Source organism: Coregonus lavaretus (genome assembly GCF_964263955.1).
Source record: "Coregonus lavaretus genome assembly, chromosome: 28".
NCBI lineage: Eukaryota > Metazoa > Chordata > Actinopteri > Salmoniformes > Salmonidae > Coregonus > Coregonus lavaretus.
The window spans coordinates 20,352,091-20,373,605 of record NC_140015.1 but is presented as its reverse complement, the minus strand read 5'-3'; the positions used below and the strand labels follow the sequence as shown (position 1 = coordinate 20,373,605).

General features: G+C 45.5%; 2 protein-coding genes across 2 annotated transcripts; one reads left to right on the top strand and one right to left on the bottom strand.

The window, feature by feature from the left end:
- The first annotated feature begins 6,542 nt into the window (after nt 1-6,542).
- Nucleotides 6,543-14,444, top strand: LOC311103477 (CCN family member 1-like). The gene is made up of 5 exons (XM_084145043.1): nt 6,543-6,682; nt 7,745-7,958; nt 8,647-9,063; nt 9,433-9,611; nt 11,986-14,444. The coding sequence occupies exons 1-5, from the start codon at nt 6,632-6,634 to the stop codon at nt 12,289-12,291; spliced, it is 1,167 nt and encodes a 388-aa protein (XP_084001169.1). The 5' UTR covers nt 6,543-6,631; the 3' UTR covers nt 12,292-14,444.
- Nucleotides 14,445-15,201: 757 nt separating this feature from the next.
- On the bottom strand, nt 15,202-21,487 carry LOC311103736 (ATP-dependent RNA helicase DDX39A-like). The gene is made up of 10 exons (XM_084145370.1): nt 21,015-21,487; nt 19,847-20,059; nt 19,445-19,572; nt 19,061-19,337; nt 18,687-18,805; nt 18,410-18,541; nt 18,202-18,311; nt 17,872-18,016; nt 17,545-17,692; nt 15,202-15,438 (listed from the first exon to the last, which is right to left on the bottom strand). Exons 2-10 carry the CDS (start codon nt 20,052-20,054, stop codon nt 15,422-15,424), a joined length of 1,284 nt encoding a protein of 427 aa, XP_084001496.1. The 5' UTR covers nt 20,055-20,059; nt 21,015-21,487; the 3' UTR covers nt 15,202-15,421.
- Between the last annotated feature and the right edge of the window lie 28 nt (nt 21,488-21,515).

Below are 21,515 nucleotides of genomic sequence, written 5' to 3'. Positions count from 1 at the left end.
CCTCTGAATCAGAGATGTACGGGCGGCTGCTTTAATCGACACTACGTCATCGGCGCCCGGGGAGCAGTTGTTGGGGGTTAACTGCCTTGCTCAAGGACAGAACGGTAGATTTTTTAACCTTGCCGGCTCGGGGATTCTGACCAGCGACCTTTCGGTTACTGCCCCAACGCTCTAACCCGCTATAGGCTACCTGCCTACAAAGGTCACTGCATTGAGCTCAGGCATCTATAAATTCACCTAAGCTAAATTATCAGTATGGGTACGATGCTGGCTCTTGCTCTTCAGAGAGCCATTCATTCATAATTGATGGCGAGACTAAAATGAAAGAGAGAAGTGAGGCAGTCTCGACCACCTTTCATGTCAGAGGGCCACCGGATGAAAGGTAGAGAGATATGTGGGTGTGAAGGGTGCAGAGGAGACTGAGACTAGATAAGGAGAGTGGAGAGAGTAGAGTAGACAGCAGACAGACAGACAATGGATCCAGAAATGGGGGCAAGGCATTGCTGATGATGATGTGGACAGGAGGACCAGACTGCTGCATTAACAATGAATGGATATTCAATCAAAGCCAGCTAATTCCTGAAGTTGAAGACTGAGGAGAACACAGAGAGTACAACTGACCCTGTGAGTGGCTTTCACGTATTCTTTGTAGAAGTGTAGTACTTCTTACCATTAATTAGCTATTGTACACAATCATTGCACTGCACTCACTGTTTTCTCTTTGACTGTCCTTTCCTCTTTCTGTGTTTATTATTCAGTCTTTTCACAACAGTGGAGGTTGGTGGGAGGAGCTATAGGAGGACAGGCTCATTGTAATGGCTGGAATGGAATTAAAAGAACGGATACCCTTCCATTCATTCCATTCCAGACATTACAATGAGCCCGTCATCCTATAGCTCCTCCCACCAGCCTCCTCTGTTTCACAACTACTTTATTATGTCACCTTGATTTCTTGGACATGGACTGTTTTCTTTGGCTGTAGTGCAATACCATAGCTTTGATGACTTAACTCTGAATAACTGTCAGTGGAGACTGCTGAGGGGAGGACAGCTCATAATAATGACTGGAACGGAGCCAATGGAATGGCTTCAAACACATGGAAACCATGTGTTTGATGTATTTGATACCATTCCACTAATTCCGCTCCAACTATTACCATGAGCCCGTCCTCAATTAAGGTGCCGCCAACCTCTTGTGCTCTGTGTTAACTCTGTAAATGTGTATCCACTGTCTACTTATAGGGTGCCTTGTTGAACGGGATGTTTATGACCTATCCGGACATTGGTGAAGTGACTTCAGGATTTTTTAAAACTAAGTACATTTAGGAAAAGTCTAACAAGAGGTCTTCACAGAGCATATCAACCAGAGGTGGTCATCTTACCAAGTGAAATGTTTTACCCCATCCAATACCATTAAACACAGACTCCCATCTACCTCCACCTGTAACAAGGGAGAATGTGCCAGCCTTCCCGACACTGGCAGTTTGAACGGGGGGACAGATCTGATGACTGCTGGAGGCACCTCTAAGAGGGGGAGGAGGAGAGAGTAGCAGATGTAATGTTCAAGAGGACGGGTGAAGAGATGACACCCTCGGTCACCCTCCACCCCCCACCTTTGTTCCGCAGCATCGGATCGTCGGGGCTGTCGGCCAGCCTGCCACCCCACCGACGTCTCCGCTCCATATTCCACAGGTCCAGAGCGTTGCTGCCTGCAAATACACACGCCGGTGAGGTTTCAGGAACACACACCCTCCAAGATTTACTGTCAGGCACCCACATCAACGCGCTCCCACATCCACTGACTCACAATGACATAGTGTCAGAGAAGGACGTTCACATAAACACAGTCTCAGAGACACAAACACAGCCCAAGAGACATGGGCTCACTGTATTAGAACCACCAACAGGACCTCTCAAAGATACACTCTCATTCATAATCAGTGCTGAAAGCAGACAGCAGGGCGGACAGCCTTTTTCTCAGATTTCCCCACCCCTAAGGACCGATACCAAAGGCATGGCAAGATGGGGCAGAGCAGAGTCTCCTCTTAAAATGCGAGAGGATCTTGGGACTGGAGAGGGAGGAGTGAAAGAGAAGCAGAAGGTGAAGAGGAGGAAGAGGAGAAGGAGGAGGGTGGACTGTAAAGGAGAGGACCATGCCAATGACAGATATGTGGCCCTGTCCTTCACCCCAGAGACAGAGGGAGATGGTGGACTGTGCCAGTGGTTACAGAGTCTGGGGATTACAGATAGAGAGAAGGAGGCCATTTCCGCCAACAGAAGTAAACAGCAGCAGAGTGGGTTCAGAGAGAGGATGGCTGGACGCAGAGAGGGGTATTCACATCCAGCAGCCAACCACAGGAGAGACAGACGCCCCCACTTCCTCCCGCCTATCTGTCAGTCTGGCTCCCTCCTACATGTACCCCTGCTGCTTCCCGAAAACTCCCCGCCACCCTCGCCATGCACATCCCCACATGCCCCCTTCCACCCCTTGCCTGTACCCCTCCTCCACCCTCTGTCCTTCAGGAGGAAGCGATATTGTCCAGCAAAGGAAAGGGGTCTCTCAACTCGAGGCCATTTGTGTTTATGCTATATGCGGTTTTCTGTCTTGTTACTTCGGCATATTCTGACTGACACCTAGCTTATGTAAGCTTATATAATGTATTTGTATATAGCGCTTTACGCATACACATCCTTAACAAGGCTTATCCAGGTATAATGTATGTTGCTCTAGCCTATTATACTGTATATCCTTTACAAATAATCACAGGAATAGTTTATAAGGATATGCTGTCCTGTCACATTTCAATTGCATTAAATTCAGCATGTGTAGTTTGAAAGATCCAGGTCAACAAGTGAACCAACCTCAGCGTTTCGGTAATAGTGCGTGTGCCCTGCCCTCTCCGTCTATAGACCGTTTCCAGATATCCCCCGCAGAGGGCCTCCTCCCCTGATCAGAGAGGAGGCCCATGTTGTTTTTGAGGTGTCGGTTGGGGCCTGAACAGTGCTGTGCTCTGTGTGCAGCCTGTGGTTGTAGCTGCGTGTCAGGGCCAGAACACCGGCGTCTCAGTCCTCCTCACTGCTCGCCTCACACAGCCTGCCGTTTATGTGTTTACTCTCAAACGCAGCCCAAAATGTTTGTGAGTCAGGCTCTTTTTTTTAAAAGTCCACTCGCCCCTCTCCCATTAGCTGCCAAACAAACATTGCACCGGAAATTGCAGGGATATCTGGGATTTCTGAGGGGTCCCAGCGGACAGGGGGCGAGGTCGAGAACAAGGGTGCTTTTTGTGACATCTTGGAGGTGAGGGAGGGAGGGGGGGGGGAGCGATGCTGGGTGGCAGGGGGGTGGGGAGAGTCAGTAAGCTTCCTCACGACTGATCAACAGGCACAGGTGACCCAGTTTCCTATGCCCTTTGACCTTGTTACGTTCCTTGGGCCCACAGTGCGAGCCACCCCTGACCTTGCTCGTCACCAAGCTGACCCAAGCGCTAGGCTAATGGTAACCATTGACGTAGCTGTTATAAGGCCCCGTGTCACATGTAGCAGCAACCTCTTTTTTGGATTGCTAACTGGTCCATCTTGTTTCCTCTCATTCCTTCTCCCTCCTTGCCCATTCACACCACAGGACAGACAGGACAGTGGGGCCAGTACAACAATTGATGAGGCTGAGATTTTATGTCAGCCCCAGACAAAGGAATAATGAATGACAAAGTGTATGCTTTTTGTTCACATGGTGCTATCTTTTGTTTTGCCTCGTCCTCGCCAAACCCCAATGTCCTTACTCAGAATGGCCTGGTGACACATATAGTAAATGGCACAGTAACATTCCTGTTGTTAGGTTAAATTGTTCCCAACAGGGCAAGTACAGTAATTGGCCTTGTACTTATTTAAATTAAAGTGAAACAGAAACCAAAGTCCTATTTTTTTCAGTCTCTTCATTTGCACTCTTTCTGCTCTGTCATCTGTGCTGTATACAGACTCAGAGCCTTTCTCTCTGTCAAGATGCAAGCTCTCTAATTTAGATCTCTGCTCTTTATTTTCCCTCAATACATCTTCAATTATCGTTAATTAGGAGATTGTTTGATTTCAAATGCATATCTATTTGAAAAGAGCTTTGTTTGATTTAAATGAATGACTACTTGGTCTATGTTTAGTGTGCGGAATGAAAGTGTACACAGACTGTTGATATATAGGAAAGCATATTTACACGTACAGTATAATGTTAATGTGCGCATGTGTTTGAGAGTGAGTGTGACTATGTGCATGCACACATAGTGTAGTGTAGTAGAGTGTACCTGCATAAGGATGTAAATGCATGGAGGGAGCTAAACCTGATAGTGTGGAGCAGTAGAGGCGTGCACATGTGTGTTAGTGCATGAGGAACATATGTTTGTGTTCCTGCCCTCCGTCTCCTCTGTGCTGCTCTACTCTTGTATCAATCTGTGTGGAAGTCAACAGAAGAGTTCCTGTTCTAGGTTTTAAAATAACTGTGGGACTTAAATTCCTCTCTCTCTCTTCCCTCTTTTCTCCCTCCCACTCCCATAACCTCTCTCTCTTCACTTGTTTTGGAACAGGCTGTGTTCTTTCTCTCGCTCCCAGTCACCCTACCCATGTGCCAGCATTGAGACACACACCCAATGCTGATACGATTTCAGCAATCACAGGCCATATCCATACAGTTTTAGTGCACAAAAATGTGTTAGTGTAACAGAATGCACCTCAAAGGTGTGGCAAGCAAGAGCTCCCTCCTGACTTTAACAAACACTCCACACCTGTCCCCCCTCCCTTCTAATCCTCCCCCTTCGCCTTGCATGTGTAAACCACTGGAGGCTGCTGAGGGGAGGACGGCTCATAATAATGGCTGGAATGGAGCGAATGGAATGGCATCAAACCATGTGTTTGATGTATTTGATACCATTCCACCAATTCCGCTCCAACAATTACCACAAGCCGGTCCTCCCCAGTTAAGGTTCAAGTTGAGGTTTGCTGTCAACAGAATGCAAATGTCAACAGAAAGGTCATTGCTTACTTGCAATGCCAATGTCCATGCGTGAATATCCATCTCATTAGAGAGAGAGAGGTGTGTGTGTGTGTGTGTGAATTTTGAGTAAGTGTGTCTGTTTGTGTGTGCATGTGTGTGTCTGTTGGTGTTATATATTGGAAAGTGTATGTGTGCGTTGGGTGGGACCAGTACAGACTACAGTGGAAAGGACACGTCCTTTGATGAGTCATGGTAGCCTAAGCTTTGAGGAAATATGAAAACAACAACACGTCTGTGAGTGTGTCCATCTATTACTTACCCCTCCATTTTCTCTCGCTGGTGGGGATCTTCTTACCTTGACCAATTGCATCACCTCATTACACAGTCAGGGAGAGACAGAGATGGATTGAGTGGGAAGAGGATAAAGGAGTGTGTGTGTGTACAGTCTACGTGTCTTACTCACTAAAACAGTGTGTAATGCGGCAACACTGTGGTCACAGTTCGTGTCAGTGTATGTTTGCATGATATGCTGTACAGTTTAACAGTGTGTCAGTGGATTGTGGTATGTTTGTCTGCCTCTAGCACAGTATCAGTGTGTAACAGGGCACACTATGTGGTCAGAGTGTGTACCAGCTCATGTAAACCGATAGCTTCCTGTGTTCATGTCAATGGCAGCGAGCCCTGGATTAGCCCGACTGTTCTCACCTCCGTTCCACTCTGCTTTGGTCTGCACTCACCACCACTGGACCTTTAACACACTCCCTCCTTCAATACATGTCTGTGAGAGAGAGCGAGCGACGAATGAGGGGCACCATGGGAACCTATGAGGAAGGTAAAATGGATGTTGACAACAGACAGGAAATGGGAGGAGGAGAGAGTGATGGATTGAAAGGGGAGTTATCGCTATCATTTCCACCATAACCTTTGTAGACTTGAGCAATATTTTGGTGTATCAGTGCTAATTCCGTTGAAACGTCTACACGCCCATCTATATGTATACTTTATCTGTCTCGCTCTCCTCGTTAAGTATTTTTTATAAAGAAGGGGACGAAATTCCTAGCTGTTTTCTATGGCTGTTCCAGTATTAATGTAGCACACACTAGCCAGCTGAGTATATTTATCTTGCCTTTCACAAAGCAGCATCTGGACAGAGGTATGCATGTGAAAACAACTTAAAAGCATCAATAATATTATTTTAATTCAAACATAAATAAAGAAACACCAAAAGCCAGGTCCTCTTTGGAATGTAGTAATTCTGAATTTTTATGAATGAACGCATTCATCGTTGGCCATGCCTCAAACCCCAGCTATCCGTTTTGGCGATCCAAGGCCCGCCTTTCTCCTCCCCCTTTGTAATACCCTGGCCTCATGCCCGCCTCTTAATTGGCTAGACCGACTGTGGTAGGCGGAGCTGCAACAAAAAGCACAGGGGCAATATATAACCGAGCTGCAAAAATGAATAGATTTAAATGTGCAGGTGTTGATGTTCTATGAAGAACACTATACATTAACTTTGGAATTATTGCGCCTTGTTGGACAGTTCCCTTTATGGGGTTTTGTTCGTGGACTAAAACAACAATGATCTTCTTGTGACAGAAGTTATATTTCAAATTTACTTTATTTTTATTTTTTCTTTCAATTGTCATTTGACAACATGAGGACGTTAATATTGCTTGTTCTGTTTCAAATGGCGACTATTGCCTTGGTAAGTGTATGCAATGTTTTTGTACTATCTTGGCTTCAGCCAAGCTTGTGTAAACATTGGAAATAGAAGTTCACGTGTCGGGTCTGTCTCCTGTCAGCACAGTGGCGGGTAGTCAACAGACTGCACCACCGACAAGCGTACTAGTCCTCTGTCTGCACCGTTAAAAATAAATAACTTTGGGTCTCTGAATATTGCGTTAATGTGAAGGCAGTGTGAATTTGAAGTTACAGTAGAGTAAATGCAGTCGTTTTACCTTTACAGTGTACATTTATGGCCAGATGGGGCCAACCCACTACTAGAATCTGTTTCCAGAAAAGAAAAGTAGGGTACTGTACTCTGTAATGAAGGTGATGTTGACCACAGTGTCTTCTATACACTACGATAGAGACAGAAAGGAACAGTGTAGTTATCTGACTCCAATGCATGACATTGATTACATGACAGATAACGTTAACCTGGCTCAAGTGCTCATATTTTACCTGGGTTCCTGAATACCATTGGAATATTGGACCACTGCTGCCCTTTAAACCCCAGTGGCACACAAGGTCCCAGTTAGGGTTCCCAAACAGAGATGAAAAGTGACACATTCAGGTCTGGAAATATATACAGCCCGCTGTGCGGAAACAATTTAGCCCCCACCACCCAATCACCCTGAACCCAGGATGGCATGGCAGGAGAGGGATCCTTTGGATGATCTTACCCAACTGTCGACAGGCAGACCCAAAACCTTTTTAGCAGGGTTATGGGGGGCTGTAGTGTTGGGACTCGGGGAGGGGGTCACATTGAATTTCTCTTTCATCCCTGCTCGTCTCTGCCAAGAGGAAGGTGACAGCGACAGAGGGTAGGAAAATGTCCCACGGGGTAGGTGATGCTGGGTATTTAGTGAATATTTAAACCAAACACACTTTGAAGATCTTCTGTGCTCTGTGTAGCCTGACTCCACTTGAAACAAACAGTTTATTAATGTTTAGGCTATGAACGGCCCTCATTGAAATCCTTTTTTCAACCCTCTGTATTGCGCCATTCCCTCTAACCCGTCTGTCTCCATGCTGCCCCCTGTAGGTGAGTGCTGGCTGCCCTGTGGTGTGTGAGTGCCCGGCTGGCCCCCCCTCCTGTCCCCCGGGGGTCAGCTCTGTACCTGACGGCTGTGGCTGCTGTAAGGTGTGTGCTGCCCAGCTCAACCAGGACTGCCACGACTCACGCCCCTGTGACCACCACAAGGGGCTGGAGTGTAACTATGGCAACGACGTGGGCCACACTCATGGCATCTGCAGGGGTATGTACACAATACAAGCGGGGTTATCAGGGTTCATGAGGGTTGGGTTTAGTCTGGGGTTGTATGGATTCAATGAAAAGTGAATGTTGGTTGTCTTTGATATGGATCTGGGGTTTGAAACTGGTGCCATGTTTAAAAGAGAGAGCACCTTCATGAGCCACACTACTGAGAGCAAGGGGCAGGATTTATTTATCTAGCTCCGTGTGTTGCCGCACGCGCGCACACACAGGGGTATTTTTTATTGGGGGGGGGGTTCTATATAAAGGGGGGTATTTGGGGGTGTTGTATGGGAGTCCCGCAGAGGGACTGAAGCGGAACAACATTGTAAACAAGTCAAAATTCCTCCCTGGACTAAGAATAGAGGCTCCTTCATAAAACTGTGAATAGAGTGTCTCGCTCCCCTCTCACTCTCTTTCTCTCTCTACCCCCTCTTCTGTCATTTCACTTCCTACTTCTCATACACAATTAGTTCTGGGCCTTTCTTGTTGATGTTCCCATTCTCTCTCTCTATTCCTTTGTCTCTGTTGTTGTCCCTCTCCTCCACTTTCTTCATTACCTCACTCAACCTGAACTCATTGTGTTTTAAGCAATATAACCAAAGGCATGGCCATTGGCTAGTGATACCTCAGAGCCCTCTACATACAGACATCATTAAGTCTATCCTTTTTTTATCTGTCTCCCCTAACAGCGCAGCTCGAGGGTCGCTCCTGCGAATACAATGGCCGGATCTACCAGAATGGGGAGAATTTCCGGGCTGGCTGCAAGCACCACTGTACGTGTATCGACGGGGCAGTGGGCTGCGTGCCCCTGTGCCCCAGCCACGTGCCCCTGGCATCGCCCTCCTGCCCTGCCCCGCGCCTGGTCAAGGTGCCTGGGCAGTGCTGCCTCAGTATCGACTGCCACAAGGGCTCATCCGTTGTACCCCCAGTACACCGGCGCCCACTGCCTCCAGCTTCTCCCCCTTTCCCCTTCATGCCCTACCCTGCCTACCCCTACAAACCATACCCCAAGCCATACCACTACAAACCCAAGGATACCATGGGAAACGAGCTGGTGGAGGTAGAGAAGAAATGGGACAAGCCGCGCGGGAACAAGCACCTGGCGGGTAAGAGAGGGCGCCGTGATGTTGCCTCAGAGCGCCGTCTGTTTCCTCCCCACAGTAAAATGCCATGTTTGTGTTTTAGCCTTTTAGCCCCCGACTCAAACAGACCACCCCTTTCCCCTGCATCTGTGTGTGTGTCAGTGTTTGAGTGCGCCATGTTTTCCACTGACTACTTGCGCACCAGAGGCACACACACACCACTCTCACACAGCAAATACCTCTGTCGTCCAGCTTTTCCTTCTCTGTAATCACCCTCTCTATGCGTCAGTGTTGCCTGTTCTGTGAATGAGGCCAGTGTGCATACATCTCTCTCTGCCTCTCCCTGGTCCTCTCTCCCCCACTCTATCCTTCTCTTCCTCTCCTTCTGTCCAGCGTGGAGGCAGTTTGGAGGGCAGTGTGTGGTCCAGACCACAAGTTGGTCCCAGTGCTCACGCAGCTGTGGGATGGCCGTGTCCTCTCGTGTCACCAATGACAACGCCCAGTGTAAGCTAGTGAAGGAGACGCGTCTGTGCAACATCCGGCCCTGCAGCTCCATGTCCATCCCTGTCAAGGTAAAGTGTGTGTGTGAAGGGTCTAGAAACCGTAAAGAGCAAATGAAGGTAATAAACAACTTCTCTTGTAGTAATCGGCCTATATGAGTCAGAAACATGTACTCTAGGGTCAAAATTGACTACAAAGTCTAAATAGGATCATTTGGGTCATAAAGTCAGTCTCCTCCCAAATGGAGATTTACGAGATAATTAGGAAAAAATGGTATGTCAAGGAATGAAGGGTACCGTAACATCTTTTTTGGGTTGGGTTTATTTCAAGCCTGCCCACATGCACACAGCACCCAAGTAATCATCAATTCGGAACCCAGCTGCACGCATCCCCGATCGTAATGCCCATGGTAAATTTAGTTTAACATTCAATATCACTATGGGGCTAGCTAAGGACCATCAATAAATCACACAATGTACATGGGACAATATAAAAAAATGTCAACCGCTCCAAATTTGACTTCATTATAAGCTGTAGAAATTCATATACAAATATTGAAAGCATTTAATGAGACAACTGACAGATATGTAACATGAAAATATTGTCCCATTTACATTGTGTAATTTATTGACTGTCCCTAACTAGCTACACAGATAGGCTATCCAAAGTCAAACCAACTTTGCCACGGTCGCACACTGGCCGGCTGAAGCTAATCGGCAAAAGAAGTTGGCTAGCTTGCTAGCTAGTCTAGGCTACTTTCAGACAAGACCTGGTTAGACTGTTTCACCTTATCTAGAACAGGGGTTCCCAAACTATGGGTCACGGCCCCCAAAAGGGGGCGCCAACGTTTCGTGGAGGGGCGTGGGACATTCCTTGATTTGAGATGACGCATACATCTGCGATGCTTTAGGCTAGAAACAAGTAGTAAAATGCCAGAGGAACACTCGAATGATACACATGGAAATATATTTGGTTTGGCTCTATGACATTCAGAAGCGGAGCTACGACCTTCTAAAGTCGAGGAGTCAAAGAAATTGGACTTTGCTTGAAAAGTAATCTTATACAATGTGTGACTGTCGCTATCAATTGATCTATTCACTTTGTGTAAAAGAGAATATGTATAATTAAATTGAGAGTTCATATAAATATCATAAAACCCATTTGGTAGCGGAATAACATTTGGGGAAATGGGGTCTAGAACTTATTTTCCTTATCTATTATTATCATCAAAAGATGTCAAGAGTCTTGTTAAACTACATAGAATTACAGGAAATGAGCTTCAAATAACAGCATTTTCCTAAATCTCTCACATTAAACCAAATCAAGCTTGTTGTGTATTTAATATAGGCTATATCATTAAACAAGGGGGGGCCTGACTTTTTTTTTTTTACGTGAAAAAAAGGTTGGGAACCCTTCATCTAGAAGAGTGAGTGACTGTGTACTGTTTTGGCAGAGTGAAAGTACAAATGCTTCCCATATTCTTACACACACAAAGAGGCACCCACATCAAAGCATGCCTCCATGACCAAAATCTTGTTCTCAGTCGCATTTCCTAATGAGGAGAATTGAAACCGAGGCTAATTCAGGAAGTTCAGCCCGCCTTTAAGGAAGGGATGGCAGTGGTCACCATTTTGGTGTGGCAACCATTTTATAGTCCCCCTGCCTTCATACATTGTAGATACATGTATTTAGGTCTATGCCTGCATCCCAGTCTAAACCTTAAGAGACTGTGTGGACAGGGGTGCGCCCACGAGAGGTCACATCGATATTAACATCATGGTATTAAGTGCCCCTCCCTCTGGCAAGCTCACCCAGTGTGGATCTGAGCCCACTCTATTCACTTTACTGTTGCTGAGGAACAAGTTTAACTGAACTGTGAATGGAAAAGGCATCATTAGAAGACCTAAAGACCAACAGTACAAGGCCAAATAGTTGTGTCAGGTGACAGTGGAAAGTAGAGACTGTAGTAGTTCTGTGGGAGCTAACATGTAGCCACATCCACCATGCTACCAACCTCTCCCACTCTGCCCAAGTCTCCGTGAGGTGTTAATAGGCCCTTGTGTGTATGACGCAAAGCACTCTCTATTCTCCCACTCCCTCACTTTCTTTCCTTTCATGTAACACCCTTGAAAACGCTCTCCCCCTCTACATCTCACCAGAGCAGTGATTCACTGATGAGTCTGGTTGTCAGGCACCTGTCTTAGTATGTTCTTCCTGTCTTTTGAGAGTTGTTGGGGCGTTAATGTGACACTATGCCACCTCATAACTGTTGGTGTTGGATGCCCACCCACCCATACCATCACCGTGCCCTTCTCTAGCCCTAGTCTTGTTGTTTTGACCTTTCGTCAAAGTTTCTCTCCCTTTGCCAGCATAATAACTGCAGTTGTGGTTCACTGGGATTGTACAGTTCTAACCCACACTGTCTTTCTCTTCTACTCTCCACAGAAAGGGAGGAAGTGCTCCCGTACCCACAAGGCCCCAGAGCCCCTACGTCTGTCCTATGCTGGCTGCCGCAGCACGCGTCTCTACCGGCCCAACTACTGCGGCGTGTGTGTGGACGGCCGCTGCTGCTCGCCCCGCCGCACACGCACCGCCTCCGTGACCTTCGCCTGCCCTGATGGCGAGCGCTTCGACCGCTCCGTCATGTTCGTGCAGTCCTGCAAGTGCAGTGATAAGTGCAGTCATCTGAACGAGGCTGCCCTCCCGCCCCAGCAGTGGCTCTACGGAGACACACACAAGTTCACCGACTAGCGTCCCCCTCACATCCCTCACTCGCTCCCCATCACTTTACCCCCCAACCAAGTCCCTGATAGAGTAGCAGTCCTAAGTGTATCTTTGAGTAGACGCTAGCCAGATGCACAAATCCCCCACCACCCTCCTGGAGCATGTTTTGGGAGACCTGGGTGAAGGAAACTGATACGTTGATCTGCACTCTGGACAGAGATGAGTGACTAGTGCCGGCCTTAGAGTAGACACCTGGTCCATTGTGGTTCACCAACCGGAATCACCAAAGTGTGTAAATAGACAAACATGGATTTGACCGGCCACCATTTTGTCACTCACCATGCACTCCTGTACTCTGGGACTGAACCTGCACTGTGGGGACGATAGAGAAAGGTGGGACTAACCCAATGCAGACTCCAACCCAACTGATGCACACACCCAGTAGACTTGTGGACGTGGGATGGTAAGGTGTTACATTTCATGGTGACTGCCAGCATAGAGTAGGCCTGTCAATGGCAAGCAGGTTTGGTTTGAGAGGAAGGAGAATCAGACTCGCAAAAAAACTGAATGACTTCTCCAGTAGATTTCCAATACCTGCTATTTGCGTAACCAAATGAAAACACTAAAAGACAACGTTTTGATGGGACAAAATATGGAGCCTCCACAGAATGCTCTGGAAGGGACATTTGTATTTGTAATGATATTTATTCCAAGGTATTTATTGTTGTGACAGAGACGATGACACAGTGGTTGCCAATGAGAGAAGCGATGCTGCTATGTTTGGAGAGGGAGGGCCCTGAGAGAGACAAAACAGCTGAGAGCTGTCAGCAGAGAGGGAAGTTCCAGGTCTGGGAACTGACCCCTGGTCACACAAGTGTTCACTGTAATCAAACAGCCACATTACCTGAGCAATAGTGGACGAAGACAACTCCCCAAGGAGAGATGTTATGGTTAGAGAGACTTTATGTGTGCGTGATAGGTCAAAGGTCATTTACACAGTTGGACCAGTCTCCATTTCTTACTCCTCTATGCCTCAGCCCTGAAACAGTGAGACATTTAACCTAGCGCCAGCGGAACAAGCCTCGGATTCTGGCATCGAGAAGTAATGTCGCTAATTTGAAGCAAATTACAATCCTGACTGAGGGGTAGAAAGAGCCTCAGCCACCCTCTGGTTTGTTATTTAAAAAATCTAGCAACTAATTCACAATACTCTTACTCATGTTGCTTTATGTTTATGTGGAGTCTAATTCTGCCCTCTGCCATTGAAGGTTGACATGTCAACGATTACATCATGCTCATTAGAGACTGAAGCAGACATGAGGACACTACAAAGGGGTCAGGGGTTAGTACCACAGGAGTTACAAATGGCCTCCTTTGCAAGGACATGCGTCAGTAGTCTGTTATAGCACCTCGAAAAGATAAGCATAACAGTTGTCTGAAGATGGAGGTTAAGATTCTGTATTGGTGAGACATGGACCTCTTTAGAATTACAAAAATGCCAAATTCTTCCCTATTAGGACAGGTTAATAATTCATGCACCTTAGCACCTTTGTTCATTACTGAATCGGAGTGGTATATCTCAGACTAAAATACGTGTAATTCACATGCTTTTCCCTCTGACTCCATGAAAAGTATTAGAGGATTCAAGTACTGAAGCCCATATTACATTGTAGTCCATGAGATTTTTTAACCTGCCTTGTTTTATTTGTATTTGTTTAAGTGTTGATTTGTATTTTTCTATGATTAAACTTTGTACAACTTCTAGGTTGGGACAGGCTTTGATAGTTGCCTCACACAGCCTGTTAGGTGATTTACTTTGTAAAAAGAAAAAAAAAAGTGACGTTATCATCTGATTGGTTAGACACTGCCATCACTGTTGCCCATGTAGATTGTGGTTTGAGAAAAGTATTTGGTTTTATAACTGGACACTATAGAGCAGCTATGTACAGATGCATCCTTTTGTTTGTAGAGTTTCTGCTGTATACAAGCCAATCCATTTGAGTTATAACCAATTAACCAGTCCATGTATAGCTAGCACTGAGCAAGTCTGGGTTCTGTGATGTGAGCACAGCACACTGCCATTTGGAAATCTCTCTGCGCTTTATTGAACAAGTGATTGATGAAAACTTGTAAAAAGGCAAACATCTGGTTGTTTTGTCCTAACTTTGATTTACAGGCTAATTGAGTTCATGCTGCATTTGTAATAAAGTATTTGTTTCACTCAACCATACCACAAGCGATGCGTGTTAATGGTCAGACTGAGTGTCAGGGCTCTTAACAAAACTCCTGCTTACAGAAGACACCTTCGTCCAATGACTTCTGTAATGAAACCGGGTCATGGTTAAGGGCTATACTCCCTTTAGTCACAACCCTTTTTCACTAAAGATAGCAGGGAAAGTATGGTTCAAACACTACACCAAGCTGTGGCCAATTAGCATGAATGGATTGTTTTCTTTGATAGCAGATGCTTGCAACCTTTTGATTCCTGTATAAATACTTTTTCCATTAGGCAATTACCCAATGGAAAGATGCCGCAGATGCCCCGCTCACATTAGAGCCATGATCACTGGTGTCAGTCATGCATCAGCAGACACTATGGGGCTTTCTAATAAGCCGGGATAGTCCCTCCTTTTACGAGCCCTTACAGAGAATGAAGTTGTGCCTAGATTTCCCAGCTTTGACAGTGAGCCAACGTACAACCACCACATGGCCAGTTCAATCATTTTGCTTGGGACTAATTTCCAAAAAGCTCTTTATACACTTTCCTGAGGTTGCGTTTTAGATTTGGCCCAACGTTTTGTAAGCTTGCATGCAATCAAGAGAAATCTGAGGGGGGGGGGGGTTGATGGTCCATTTAACTTTCTTTTTTAAAGTCATTCGAAGAATTGCATAATGTGCACGTCATTGTAAGTAATCAGTTAAAATGAGACCATAAACTGGAGTTTTATAAAAAGTTTTAATTTCATTGACCAAAAGCAAACCACAATAAGACAATAAAAAAAACTGGACAACCCCCAATGAGATACATTAAAATAAAAAACATTTGGTGAACATAGTCAAGGAACAGAGCTTTAAAATAAAACAGCAAGGAGGGTTTTTTCATCCAAACAAGGACACCGATTCAGGGGTAGGGGACATTTCTTCTGGGATGGAGGACTCATCTGGACTGCTCAACTAGAGAAAGAGAAAGAAAAAGTGGTGAGTGAGGAAGGAGAGAAGAGACTTCTGAAGACCATCTCCATAAGCTACAGCTGGGCATTCCAGCTTGTCACTGCAGGGTTAAATATGTAAGTCGTCTCCATTCGCTAAGACCTACCCAGTTTAGGGCTGATCCCATTTAGTCGACTGGTCGATTGTTTGGTCATCCAATATTTTTTTGGTTGAGCAGTCATACGTACCAGTTTCTCTTTATGGCACGAGAAACCTTTGAGTCGTGGCTAAGATGCAGAACGCGCTCTCCCGCCAATTAATTGTTCCATAACGTCACTGTCAATTGTTTGCCCTTTGTTAGTGTCTATCAATTCACCAGTAGTACATTTACCATGGAGTCCCATAATTTCTAATCTACAATGGTTGTTTAACGTAATTTCTGTTAATGCATTCAATATTATTGCAGTCTTACCGTTCGTCAGAGTGCACAACCAATGCTACACTTGAAACAACTTTAGATACATTTAATTCCATTTACTAGTTGTCAATTTAGTAATTGTCTTTTGTTTAAAGCGCTCCTGTCAATGTTGAGTAAGGACGCTCACCTGACTACGTATAGAAGTAGGCCTAGGCTACCTGGCCTATGCGCAAATGTAGGCCTATAAAATGTGCCCATTTGGGGATATGATAGTATTTCTGATTGGCTTAACTCACCACCACTAATGAGGTGTAGAGCTTCAAAGTAACCTTTTCATCACCTCAAACAGCAAGTAAACAAAGTCTGTTTACATACATTGAGATTGACAATAGTTCCTCAATGTATTTGAAAAATCTTTCCAGCACTCTCCCTTTTGATAACCATTGAGTGAAAGGGAAAAATGTAATGCTCTGATCCAGCGGAAACGTCATAAAATAGGCCGTCCCGATTACTTCTTATCCCTTGCGCAAATAGCCTACAGCCGTGTCTGTTTGGAGCTCACTGGTGCAGGAAACAGAAGCAAGAATATTTTATACAATGTTGCATGTTTGCTAGCGTCGGGCTGGACCCAGTTGATAATGTTTTGAGTTTGTTGCAGACAGGCTATGCGTAGCCAATGTGATTTATAGGATATTTATTTTTAAATCATGATATTTTCTATCTGCAGGCTGCAATAGAAGTTACTATTAGATATATAATATTTTCATATAATTTATTACCACGGTTCCACAAAAATGCACAAATGAAAGCCATAACTGGCACCCAAATCGGTAGAAATTGATTAAATTGGCATTCCACATGAAAAAAGGTTGCCGACCCCTGGTGTAGCCTATTATCGGCAACTTCAGGAGCATAACGGCAGAATCTGTGAAGGCCAGCAGGAGGATGATGATGTGGTGGAGGTTCTTGATCTCTGGCTCCCGAATAATTTGTTTATTTCATCAAATTGTGCACTTAAAGCACGTGTCAAACTCATTCCTAGGCTACCTGGAGGTCAGAGTGTCTAAGGGCTTTCACTCCTCAGTAAGGAACTCTCCTCACCTGGTTGTGTAGGTCTTAATTGAAAAGAGAAACCAAAACCCAGCAGACACTAGGCCCTCCAGGGAATGAGTTTGACACCCCTGGCTTAAAGCATCACCCAAGCGCAGTGCATAGTTGATTTTATTAAAACACATAAGGTGTATCTATGGAAAAATACACTTTAAAAAAAGAATATGTTGACCAACTGATTGGTCGAAAGAACAGATGACTTTCAGGCAGCAAATATTTGTGTGGAGGACAGCCCTACATGGCAATCCAATGGTCTCTTGTCACCACCATTACTCAGTGAGTTATTATACCAGGCAATTATCTTGGGGGTTACCATGAGCTGACAATATCCTCCTGGCCTTTCAGGCCCAACATTAGAGTACTAATGATTAACAGAGGTGGCATGCCCCAGGCACAACACAGGGCACATTGAGGTTTATTATGATAGCCCCTCTACACTACATTCCACATAATTCCCTTTTCAATTGAATTAAACAAGTATCAGCAGACAGTGACAGAAAGACTTAAATATGACTCAACTTGTAAGAATAAAAAGTGATGTCAGTTTGAATAGAGAAAGACTCCATGGGAGGCTGCATGTAGAAGGATCGAGAGAGCCTTACTGTAAGTGGAGATGTCGATCTCTTCTGGCAGCTCGGCCACATTGACCTCGAAGCGGTCCTGCACGTCATTCAAAGTCTTGGCGTCTGTCTCGTCTGACACAAAGGTCACGGCCAGACCCTTGGTTCCAAACCGGCCAGCACGGGCCACCTGAGGGGCAAGAGGGTCAGATGGGAGTGACAACTCAGAGCCTATATCTGAGATCTACAGAGGTCAATGACAAGTTGATGAAATAATCATAGATACTTCAATCACTGAAATGGGTATTTGGAAATACCATTTATAACCAGAAGACAGGTGTTTGAGGCTCCTTCAGTTATGTGACTCACCCTGTGTAAGTAGGTGTCTGAGTCCTCAGGCATGTCGTAATTGAAGACAATATTGACCCGCTCGATATCCATCCCTCGGCCAAACAGGTTGGTGGCCACCAGGATCCGCCTTTGGAAGTCCTTGAACTGCTGGTAGCGGGACAGCCTGAGGATAGCGAGCCAGAGAGGATTAACACAGCTGCTATAGGTATTACTGGACGTAGAGGCTGCCCTTTGAAGGCAACAATGTGTTGAGTTAATTTAAGAGGCTTTCAGCTCCATAAAGTCAGCATTTGGGGCTCCATTTAATTGGAGATGTGTGAGAGAAAGGTGTGCGTGTGAGCGACAGACCTCTCCTCCTGAGCCATGCCCCTGTGGATGGCAATGGCAGGGAAGTTCTGCTCCACCAGTAGCTGAGATAGCGCCACACAGCGCTGCACTGACTTGACAAAGATCACCACCTAGAGGCACACAGGAGACATTAAAACCTATAGCAAACAGCACAAATACTACTATTTTTTACAGGGATAAAAATGATACCATTAGTCTGTGGGTTTACCTGGTTGAACTCCAGCACATCAAGCAGGTCAAAGAGCTTGCGGTTCTTCTCGCTGTCCTTCAGCTTGCAGTAGTATTGCTGCAGACCATGCAGAGTCAGCTTGGTCTCATCATCTACAAACACCTCCATGGGCTACAAGAGACAGAGAACGTCACTTCAGAACCACAAAATCAACTTTTCTATGAAGTCAATGCAAAGATAGTTGTTTGTAAAACAGCATTTGGAGTCCATAACCTCATTAAGTGGCATTGCTACCCCCTGCTGGCCCTGTACTCACATCCTGCATGAACTTGCGGCAGACAGGTCGAATCTCCTTGCTGAGCGTGGCACTGAACATCATGCACTGCTTCTCATGGGGTGTGAGCCTGAAGATGTCCTGTACGTCACGCCTCATGTCTGAAACACGAGAGCAATGGGACCAGGGATAAAACGGCCCAGCCTCAAACTACCCCCCAGAACAGCCAAGTACCAGGACATCATTCTATTCAGTCTAGATGTGATAACAGATTTCCATGGGGGAAACCCTTGTTCAAACCTGTTACATTCAAGATAGTGATTGATAGAATTCACAGTTCTGGGGGGGTAAATGACAAAAATAGGTTGGATGAAAAGCATCTCCAAATAGGAAGAGGGATAATAAGCAGGACTCACCCAACTGCTCCAGCATCTTGTCACACTCATCCAGGACGAAGTGCTTGACGTTCTTTAGGTTGAGGGTCTTGTTGCGGATGAGGGCCAGGATTCGGCCAGGGGTTCCCACCACGATGTGAGGGCAGTTCTTCTTCAGCACGTCCTCGTCCTTCTTGATGGACAGGCCTCCGAAGAACACGGCTGCCTTGACTGTGGGCATGTACTTGGAGAAGCGCTCGTACTCTTTGCTGATCTGGAAGGCCAGCTCTCGTGTGTGGCACATTACTAGAACTGACACCTGGAGGAAAGAGGAGGATTTGATGCTAATAGATCACTTGTGGGTTATGCATAACACATACTTGAAACTTGGCATTCCAGAGACATTTTCAGAGTGCATATACTGACCTGTCCATCCACGGGCTCGATCTGCTGTAGTGTGGCAAGAACGAACACTGCCGTCTTGCCCATACCAGACTTGGCCTGGCACAGGATGTCCATGCCCAGGATGGCCTGAGGAATGCATTCATGTTGAACTGGAAAACAATTAGACATTTGGTCAGTATGCCTGAATGCAATTTCACCAACTTTATCAGAACAAATAAAGAGGCATTATTTGCCATCACACCTTGGACAACACATGCATTGTAATTGACAAGTGGTCCATCAACACCCAATGACCATTTATACTTCTATGTCTTCCTAGACATGCACTCCATTGTATCCACAGACATGCCACTCATCTATTCATGACTTCCATTTATGCCACTCCCAGCACTCATCCACCAAACAGCCACCCATTGCACTCACCTTCAGATGGATGTTCAAAGCCACAGTCTACGATGGCACGGAGCAGCTCTGGTTTGAGCAGGAAGTCTCTGAAGCCAGAGCTGTGGATGGAGACATAGGAGCCCTTCACCTCCTTCTTGCCTGCTGGGGCAGCGGTCTCTGGGGCTCCCTGAGGCTCCTCATCCTCTTCATAGTCCAGCAGCTCATTGTCAACGTCATTCTCAGCCATTCTGTCTACAGAGATATTTTTAAAGAGGGGGGTGAGGGGGAAATAATGGCTGGTCATTCACAACGGTTGTCACCATTTGCTTTGATTAAAGACTCTCCGAGACAATATTTTTGTAATACAAAATGTATTCACTTAGGTGATTTGATGGTTAACAGACTAACATCGCCACTAGCTAACTATTTACAATGGAAATAAGTAATCCGCTAATCTATGGTAATGTTAGTCTACATCAAAGCCCTCTATAAAAAAGGTACAACAAGTAGCATTCAGTAACACCAAGTAATCATAACATTTAAATAAATAATGACGATGACAGTGTCAAACTAGCTAAGCCATGACTATCCAGTTATGTAGTTAGTTAGCCTGCCAACTAACCACGTTCGACAGCAAAATAAACTATTTATTACAAACAAAGCCAGGGGCCATGGTTCCTTGCAATTTGTAATAAATGCCTAACAAGCTACAATAAAGGTTCCGTCAACGTCAACAATAGTCGGGGATTGGCTAGCTCGGTAGCTAACTAACGACTAAAGTCAGATATCTCTGGTAACGTTACATCCGTAATGCAAACAATGTCATGAATCGCCTCCGCCTTCTTTGACCGCACACAGCTCAAGCCAACCTAGTTAGCTCAATTACTAGCAGTTCTGGTAGCTAACGTTAGCTAATAAAACTAACGATGTAGCGAGCTATGAAACAGACTATTGTCCAAATTACACAACCTGTTCATTCACACGTGGCTAATTCCAATGTTTTGCACGACTTGAACCGGTTTTGGTTAGCTAACGTTAGCCCTAGCTAGCAAACTAGCCTTCTCAGAACTAATGCTGCTTAAAATTAATTTGCCAATATCTTGCTCATCAGCAAACCATCAAAAGAAGTTCATAATTTCTAATAAAACTACGAGAACCGGAATATTTCCAAAATGACACAAATAAGCAACATTATCTACAGTCTTACCTTACAGTGATATTACAATTCAACCTCCGAAAAATGCTACTCAAACCACATGGGGAGGAGGCCTCAGTTTATACGACTAGCCGGAACTTCCGCCTCCACTAAATACAGAAATATAATTGGTTGGTTTACGCGTCATTTTGACAAAACTACTCCTAACCTTATCACGATTGGCCAAGTCAAGCTGTCAATCATCAGTGACGTTAAGCGCTGCCACCCTTAGCGGCGTTGAAAGAAAGCGGATGTTTCTGGTTTTCAGGGATACTATGCCGCGTTCAAAACAACAGAGAACTGTGAACTCGGAAATCTCTGACTTCCGACTTCAGTGCGTTCAAGATAAATTGGAACTTGGGAAAAAACGAGCTCCAACTGGGAAAAATCGTTTTGAACGGTCATCCAACTCGGAATTCCAAGTCCGAAACGTTGGCATCTTTCTAGAGCTCCGACTTTCCGACCTGAAGATCACTGACGTCATGATTTGACCTGTTTTTTCCGCGTTCCAAG

What these genes read in the sequence shown, in the direction of transcription:
- LOC311103477 (XM_084145043.1), top strand. Translation starts at nt 6,632, where the DNA reads ATGAGGACGTTAATATTGCTTGTTCTGTTTCAAATGGCGACTATTGCC. An exon ending in AAATGGCGACTATTGCCTTG is followed by an intron (nt 6,683 to 7,744) that starts GTAAGTGTATGC and finishes TGCCCCCTGTAG; the next exon opens with GTGAGTGCTGGCTGCCCTGT. An exon ending in CACTCATGGCATCTGCAGGG is followed by an intron (nt 7,959 to 8,646) that starts GTATGTACACAA and finishes CTCCCCTAACAG; the next exon opens with CGCAGCTCGAGGGTCGCTCC.
- LOC311103736 (XM_084145370.1), bottom strand. Translation starts at nt 20,054, where the DNA reads ATGGCTGAGAATGACGTTGACAATGAGCTGCTGGACTATGAAGAGGAT. An exon ending in CAAGATGCTGGAGCAGTTGG is followed by an intron (nt 18,806 to 19,060) that starts GTGAGTCCTGCT and finishes CTCGTGTTTCAG; the next exon opens with ACATGAGGCGTGACGTACAG. An exon ending in GCCGCAAGTTCATGCAGGAT is followed by an intron (nt 18,542 to 18,686) that starts GTGAGTACAGGG and finishes TGTCTCTTGTAG; the next exon opens with CCCATGGAGGTGTTTGTAGA.